Consider the following 8,625-nt stretch of genomic DNA (forward strand, 5'->3'; position numbering starts at 1 on the left):
GCTGCTTTTTTAGTCAGGGCTAGAGAGTTTCACAGCGCTCTAGTTCAGTGTTGAGGTAGAGAGGCGCCCTTCACAGTGTGCTTTCTGAGGTCATTCTGTTCTGCAGGGTTTGTGAAGCGCTTTGGGGCCCTGAGCAGATGAAAGGTGCTATTTAAATGTAAGTGCCACTCATTTATTCATTTACCTTCATCTGATTCCCGTTCCAACCTGTCCGCAACCACACTGCCATACGCACACACACACACACACACACCCTCTAACACGTAGCAGTGTACACACAGACTGTAGCTTGTATACACGACAGAGGGTAAGACACACTAAATGCCTCCTTCATCCCTTCCCTTTGTCCATTCTGTGTGTTCTTCATTTCATTTAAGAGAACAGAGTGTGTTTTCTCATTCGGGAGGTGCATTATTAAATGTCTCCCACCTCTGTGTCCTACACCCTGCTCCTCCTGTCTCTTTGACCAGGTGCCCTCTCTGCATCTACTCCACTAACAGGCCAGCCGCCATGGAGGGCCACCTGAAGACGCACTACAAGATGGAGTATCGCTGCCGCATCTGCCAAGCCGTGTGGGCCAATCAGGCAGAGCTGGAAAGGCACACACGTGCTCACCGCCTGGGCAACCACTACAAGTGCGAGCAGTGCGGCTACCTCTCCAAAACAGCCAACAAGCTCATCGAGCATGTGCGCGTGCACACCGGCGAGCGGCCTTTCCACTGCGACCGCTGCAGCTACAGCTGCAAACGCAAGGACAATCTCAACCTCCACAAGCGGCTCAAGCATGCGCCGAGACAGACCTTCGGTTGCGCCCAGTGCCCGTTCACCACCACTCACCCGTTCGTCTACAGCCGCCATGTTAAAAAGCACCAAGGCGGGGAGGGGAGCGCCGAGGAAGGTGAGGCTCGGCCAGGTACGCCACGTCCGGGCCTTTTGGAGCGAGGTGGGAGCAGCAGCGGGAGCGGGGACAGTGGGAGCACCAGTCCGCTCATGAACCTGTCCGCCTCTCAAGCCTTGCAGTCTGTCGCCCTGTCAATCACCAGCAAGCAGCAAGACGGCACGCCAACCGCGCGCTACCTCTCGGCCAACGGCACGTTCTCCACACTGGCGGCTCGCTACTTGGAACAGTACAGGAACTGTGACCTGGCTCACCTCATCCCCCTCACCACGCTCTTTACGGCCCGGCGCTTCACATTCCACAGCCCCTCACCCTCAAACTCCTCACCGCCCTTCTCGGCATTCTGGTCCAACTCATCCCCTCAGTCACCGCCCTCTCCCCCGTCACTTAAACACTCCTTCCTGGCATACCTTGGACTGACAGAGAGAGCTAAGACCATTTGACCATCCTCGTCCCTGCTTCTTCTGCTTCACTGAGTTTCCCCCTATCATCGGTCACCAACATCACTAACTGTTCCACAGGCAGGCTGAAGTGCTGCCCTGAAAAGTAGTAATGATAGTAAAACATCCATTTATCAAAGGAGATGCTATTCGCGTTCAAGGCATTTCGGTTTCTGTTCTATCGCAATCCAATCGTTGCTCTTTTTTAAGAGGTCTTATAACCTCTGCAAATTGTGAATGACCTGGAATCCGATAATAGTGCTTTATCTATTACAAGTTTTGTATTCGTTTTATTGGGCGAAAGGAAACAAAGAATATATAAGCTTGCAGGCGCTAAGCTTTTTTTGTGCATTTTGTCAGGAATCCGACAGCATGTTCGCTATGTGTTGCAATTGTTTTTTGAAGTCATTTAGGGGCTCAGTATGAAATATATTGGGGTATACAGTATATGGCACGACAAAAACCAATGAAACGGATAGCTATCTTTCGAGTCTTGTTTCCAAAGCGAAGCCTCAGACCACGCACTTGTTAATTTATCAAGCTGTACATAGTTTTGTAGTCTTTCTTTTCTCTTATCCCCCACGTCTGTCGGCATTGACTGGTTGTGCTAAATGGTGAGACCATTGGCAAATGCTAATCTTGCCTCAGCAACAAGCATCAGGCCCTTTATGACACCTGGAGGCACAGCTGATGGCATTTCTTAATACAAGCCATTCAGGGCACGCTAATGGCAAAAGCAATCATTACCACTACCGCAGTGGTCGTCAACCCATGATGCAGCCCTTCAGTATCACTCACCCTACTATTGTTCTCTGCAGATTGTGCCATAGTTGACCAAGGTGGGCTGGCGGTATCCAGTAGGCATGAGATATAAGTGACCAGTCAAGCGCCCTGTGCATAGCTAACGTATATAATGCGCACCCCTACGATTAACAAGATGTATAAGGTGACAGGTTTTTGGGAAAGAACCGATTATTCTGTCACAAAGGCCGATTCAATGGTGCTTTTTGGAGCTTTTTTGTAATTTTGTGTGTAAAAAAAAAAATGTTCCAAAATGACTTGAATGAATGTACTTTTTGTTGGTTAATGTTAAAGTGATACAGAGGTAGCTGGACGGTGGTAAGTGAGTTCATGGAAAAACAATGGTATCTCAGTGGCCTTCTGTGTCTTAAATTTTGTTCTTCTAGTTGTTTTATTATTTTTTATTATTACTTTTATTTTGAAAGAGCCTTTGAAATGTAAAATGCAAATATATATATAAATATATATATATATATATATCCTGTACTAACAAGCTATTATGAGAACCCCATTGGAAAATGGCTCTCAAGTGCAATGTGGAGGCAGCCATTATGAGTAGGATTTGTGGAAGCATGGCTTTCCATATGCGGGCAAACATGGTACCATAATTCTGTGTTCCCCTCTCCGTGTTTTGAGTTTTAATTGCACTTAAACTTTTGAAATGTTTTAAACAAAAGCACTTACATCCAACAGAAAACGTTCTTGATGCCAATTAGTTCCTCTGCCTCTTCAGACAGCCTCAATGCTATTTAAGTAATTGTTTTTGTTTGTTTGTTTTTTGGTTTGCCACAATGGTTGAAAATACAAATTCTAAACCTGTAGGTATTTGCCAAACAGCAGTGGTTGACTGCTCAATTTTGATGGGTCGTATGGCATGTGTAATGCGGACAGCTGAGTTCAAAATCCCCCTGGACACCAAAGGGCCAGGCTAAATTTTTTAACAGCGGTTTTGCACAGTGCTGTAAAAATTGCACTTTTCTAAACAAAGTATCCAAACGCAATTATATTCAATGCTCTAAAATGTAAAACATTCATAGGATTCACTGCCCATAATGTTGGAGAGCTCCGAATAAATCTATCCCCTAGATAATTTCGGTTCAAATACAGTTTAACTCATGTTCTAAATAGATTAACTGTTGCATTTGCAGTTACAGATTGATTTTTGATGAGCACTTTTGCTTAGTTACTGGATAAACAGATCTATTTTAAGAATTTAGAATATAGGAAACTTGAATTGGTGCTAAAAGAGTAACTTAGCATGTGTTTGGTTTAGTAACCAAACACCAATAAGCTGATGCCCATAAGCTCAATATGGCCAAATATTGGTTGATTAATTAGCCTGGTCAATATATCGGTCTATATAAACCCATTCAACTTAGCCTGTCATGAAAAACATGTGCAAAGCTCAAGCTTGAGGTCCTAAAATACTTTGTTGATATTTTGAAATATTCTTTGACTATAGATGCTTTAGGACTAAACTGTGGCCATGTTTTTGTCCAGCAAACATGATTTGATCAATAATTTCAATGTTGTCCATCATAGATGTACAATGGTCTCTCACTTACATTCATACAAGGATAGCAGATAATGGATAAAAAAAGTGGCCTGTTTAGACATAAATTGCATCAGGTGACAAAAGGTTTTGGATAAAGCTGACCTTCCAAAAGGAACCTTTGCAGGTCAACCTTGATCTGCAAATAGAGATAATTATTCACTCCCAGTTTTATGTTTGTTCACCTCTCACTTGCCCATTGAGAGGATTTTTGTGAACATATCTATATTTAAGGCCATTTTATAAATGAAATGCAGGCTAGAAATAGAGCCATTAAAATATGGCCCCACACAGTATCCATACTTTATAGGCCTACTTGTATTTTTTGCTCTCATAATATCTTTTAATTTTCTTTATGTAAATGCCCAGCATGCAGTCTAGTGGTATGTTGTACTTTAAGTGGAGCTTCTCTGCTTGTTAATAAAGCTCCTGCTCAACCCATTATCTTTTATGCTCTAGTGCCACTTGGTGGCAAGGAGTGGCCCAAGAGCCTGAGATGAAGTGAAACTGATCCTCAGGACCCATTTTGATAGAATGAATTCAAATGGAATGTCCATTGGACAACATACTTTTGTCCGTCTGCCTTGGAACACCATGTAATCATCATGTAGAAGAACATGCCTGCTGCTCTTTCATGCTAAGTTGTGTGGGCAAGAGGGATCTCTCTCTGTTCCAATTCCAGTATTTATAAATACCTAATACTTGGCGTTCTGTTTGCCTAATCGCAAGGAGCAGCATTTTTTTTGTTTTAGCGTCATTGCGCATCAAACGAGACTGACTACCTTTTTAGCACTTCAAAAGATGCATGAAATTGCTCTTGATCTCTAGTTTGTAGCACTTACTCTTTTTTTTTTTTTTTTTTTTGGTCCAAAAAAAAAAAAAGGCCAACTCGTTTTGCATTTAGCTTTGCGGGTTATTCTGCACAATCTGTTTGCTTTATCTCTTGCTGTACTCTACAACTCAATAAGGCTCAAGTATCATTTTGTTCCTTTTTTGGCACCCAGTAAACTTGTTATGTGCTGTATAAAGCTTTTTTATTACTTCATTATTAAGGCTGTACAGGGTTGTTTGTGACAATAACTGGTAATTAGATCATTTGTACTTTTTATTTTGTTTTGTATTTCGGTTTTCTTGGTTTTTGCATTCTTTGTTCAAATTGCCAGTTCTAAATGTAACAGGATTTGAAAGTAAAGCTTACATCACATATTACCTTAAAGGTCTTGTTGTCCATTTTATCAATGCACGCATGTTTTACTTTGATGTCTCCAACTTTCATAACCTGCAGTTGTTCTATTCAGGTACAGAGTAAAGCTATAGTTAAAGTGGCACAGAATGAGGACACGGGAAGTGACATCAGTGCAAGGTAAAATTGTTTCTAAGTAGGGATTTGTATGGTAGCCCTTTTTCACCACAAAAGCAAAAAAAAAAAAAAAAAAAAAAAAAAGGCATGCTTTGGTAAATCATAATTATGACCAAAAAGTCGAAATTGACATAACTATACAAATCATAATTATGACAGGCTGAAATTTAAATAAAATTCACAATGATCAATGACTTATTTAAAATTTGTACCTAATAATTAGGATTTAGTATCATTTTGTTTTGAATAGGACCTGATTTTTTCTTTTTTTTAAAAAATGAATTTTCCTTCTGGCTGTGTGTTAAATTGGATTCAAGTTCAAAAATAAACTTGTCAACCTAAGTTTCTACATTGATTATGTTGCATAAATATCCTATTTGAATAACCCTTTGGTCCCAAAGCCTTCCTGAATTCATGATTGCAGCAGGATCATGACTCTTAACCCTTTGCTCCCAAAAGAGAAGTTGACTGTGCCTAAAAAAAAAACAAAGCGCTCTCCACCTTAACTTTGCCTTCAGCAGTCCTAGGAGTGCTAGAGCGCTCCATCCAAGCCAAAGGTTGGTCCTGCCTAATGAAAACAGATGAAGCAGAGATAAAGTGTTTGCTGACATTAAGGGCTCCATTCATCACTGTTAGCCCCGGAGCTATGGAGCACCTTGGACGGCATCTCTCCCTTTCAGGTTCGTTCCATAATGCCGGTGGAGGCAAGCAGTCTGTATAGATTTCCTCCCTTACATTCATGCATACAGCTAGAGGTTTGATTGATTAATTATGAGTCACTCTGTCATGAGGTTCAGTTAAGGTATATATTCCATTTGACAAATGAATAGCAAAGAAAAGTCTGCAGAATAAACTGTAAAAGGGTCGAGTCTTATAAAGTGCTGCCCACTTTTTCAGCAACCTTGGCTCTGGAAATATTTTCCCACAGGGGGAAATTTTACAAATCTTTGTTTAAGAGGTGAATCACAATAGCAGGTGAAAAAAAAGTTTTTTTTACACATTGGAAAATTGGAAAGAAAGACAAAGGTACAAGGTTGTGTATTTAACAGCTTTCATTGTTTTTATCCCATGAAGCATTGAAAATGACACAACCAAATTAAAACAGATAACTAACTAGTATAAAACGTATTATTGGTTTAAATACGTTGATTGTGTATATAGAAACAACATATTTTACATATATTATCTTTAGAGAGCGTATAGGGAGTTTAACTTCATGGGAGTGGGCAAGTGCTAAGTTATTTTGGCATGATTTAATTATCAGGTTTTTTTTTTCAGAATCAGGGTAGTTTTTACCAGATATTACCAGGAATTTTAACATTATTTTAAAATTATTTTAAAATAGGTTGATATAATGCAGACTGACAGCTTCAACAAATGCATATAGCATTAACAACTTTGTCCCTCACAGTTGGTCTGTCAATAAGTTATTGTTAAAAATAAATTTCCCTATGGAGAAAATGAATGGTATTTTTTAATTCTGGAACTCATACAAACGCAACTGGCGCCATCTTCACTCTCATTTGAGGTCTTAAGTATTAATATTACTGTAGTATTATTGTATGTTGCAAGGCTGACTTCCTGTAGCTCAAACAATAGATCATTGCGGTAACAACTCAAGGTCATAGGTTTGATTTCCTGAGAATTCATGATAAACTGATAAAAGTAGAGTAATGTAAGTGTCTGCCAAATGTAATGCACAGATAAAATGGTCAAATAATTTGTCAACTAAATAAACAATACATTTGTTTATTTTACAAGAATGGCCAGCTGACTGAATGTACATTATCACTTACTAAATAGCTACTATGAGCAAAGTGGGGCATGTGCTGCTATGCTCTCAACACCCCTGCAGGTAACTCCAGACGTCCAATCACGTGTTGAACCACGGGTCACCATACCGAGACGAACGACAAGCTGTGGTTTGATGTGCGTCCGAGTCTGGAGGATGTCACCTTCGAGGTGGTTTAAGTCCACCATGTTGGAGCTTTGTGCCACTAGATTGACTCCGGCTTTAATGAATCCTCTCCATGTTCTATCGCATCTTAATTAACATCAAAGCAGGGCTGGAGGCCAGCGAGAGCCTCTGCTTAGCTTGACCTCTGCTGGAAAGGGAAAGTTGATTAAGTGGGTCTCCTGGGTGATGAGGTCACACTGTATCCCTCTGCCAGATACCGGCTAATTTAGTCATACAGACACTTGAATGCAGAAATCCAATTTTTTTTATTTTAAGGCTGTATCTATTTCTGCCAGCGAGCTGAGAGAGTGAAAACAGAAAAGTAGAGAGTAACCGTAATCCTCTTGAATAATTGTATAATAGGGTCAGGGATTATTGTTTAAAAAATGTAGTGTTCAAACCCAAGATGTGCCTAGTTTGAAACAGAAAAGGGTTTTTTACTCAGGCTTGCTTGGAGCCTGTCTACTCCGAGCCGACCTTTCGACACAAGCGTGTGAAAGTTGGCGGCAGGCAATCGATAGGCTGTTGGCTTTTTTGTTTGTAGGTTCAAGCCGGCCTTGGCTTTATTACAGCCGGGTTCGAGTCATGGGGGAGTTGCAGTCTTTGGCTGCTGGAAAAGCCTGAGTGAGAGGAGCTCCCTCCTGTTTGCCAAAAGTGTAATCCCTCTGTGACCTCACATAACCCTGCCTCCAGAGGAAAAGCTGCTTAGAGGAGTGCCTGTCTGCAGGAAGACACCCCCCACACACACACACCTCCCTTCTCTCTGCTTACTCATTCCTTTGCCTTGCTCTCTTCTACCTTCTCATTCTCTTCCCAAGTTGTCTCAACATCAATATTTCCCAGGCTCCCTCACTTCACCCCTGTCAGATGGCTGGATTTGAGGCCGTTAGGGAGCCACAGCAAGCCAAGTGAAGAGAGATTCCCGTTCAGGTCGGGGATGAGAAAACAAACAGAGGAGGGGCACGGAAAGACCTAGAATTGCTGTGTGGAGGCAGGGCTGGTCGACTGGTTGATTAACTTGCTGGCTGACTTTAGTTTTGCATGATGTAAAATCAATGATCATCAAATTAGAATCAGCTTTAGATTAAAAAAGCAACAAAGGCTCATTGGAAAAAAAAACTTGCCTCTACCTACATTTTTGAAAAACTACATGCATAGCAATGCTGAGCACTCAAGTCACATGAAACACAAGTCATGATAAAAGAGCTCAAAGACTTGCAAGATAAAAATCCCATTATTGCTTCAGCAAATAAGTTTTTTCAGATTTGCTTTTGTTACACCATTGGTTAGGTTTAGGGTATAGGTGGTACATTAATTTTATGCGTCTCAAAACATGCAAGAAGTAACGTAATATTTTGCAGAAATGTCGTTAGAGGCATGTTTTCCAATCAAAACAAAAGCTCTCAATCTCACAGACTGAATACTTTTTTTTTTCAGGAATTTTCCATCTATCGATGAGCACGCAGGCCACAGCCACCCATAGCATGATCCCATGTCAGATAAAACCAGGGGAGCTCAGTGGGAATCCTGACAATCTGGAGGCGCGACAGGGGACGCTCATTGGGAAGAGGGATTATACACAAGCCCTTGGCAAGCTGGCCTCTCCAGACAAGGTGG

The 8,625-nt window shown here is 41.3% G+C and overlaps 1 protein-coding gene across 6 annotated transcripts in view; it reads left to right on the top strand.

The window, feature by feature from the left end:
• The window catches only part of znf827 (zinc finger protein 827), a 74,488-nt gene extending 70,321 nt beyond the window's left edge, over nucleotides 1-4,167 (top strand). For 3 of the 6 annotated variants that reach the window (XM_079897436.1, XM_079897437.1, XM_079897438.1), the window contains exon 13: nucleotides 471-4,167. In XM_079897436.1, the coding sequence (XP_079753562.1) occupies nucleotides 471-1,341 (871 nt within the window). In that variant the 3' untranslated portion in view covers nucleotides 1,342-4,167. Of the gene's footprint in view, nucleotides 1-106; nucleotides 158-470 lie in introns of all 6 variants that reach the window. The other 3 variants (XM_079897441.1, XM_079897440.1, XM_079897439.1) reach the window with 3 other exon arrangements.
• The last annotated feature ends 4,458 nt before the right edge of the window (nucleotides 4,168-8,625 follow it).

The sequence above is a fragment of the Squalius cephalus genome (assembly GCF_949319135.1).
Source record: "Squalius cephalus genome assembly, chromosome: 2".
NCBI classification, from domain to species: Eukaryota; Metazoa; Chordata; class Actinopteri; order Cypriniformes; family Leuciscidae; genus Squalius; species Squalius cephalus.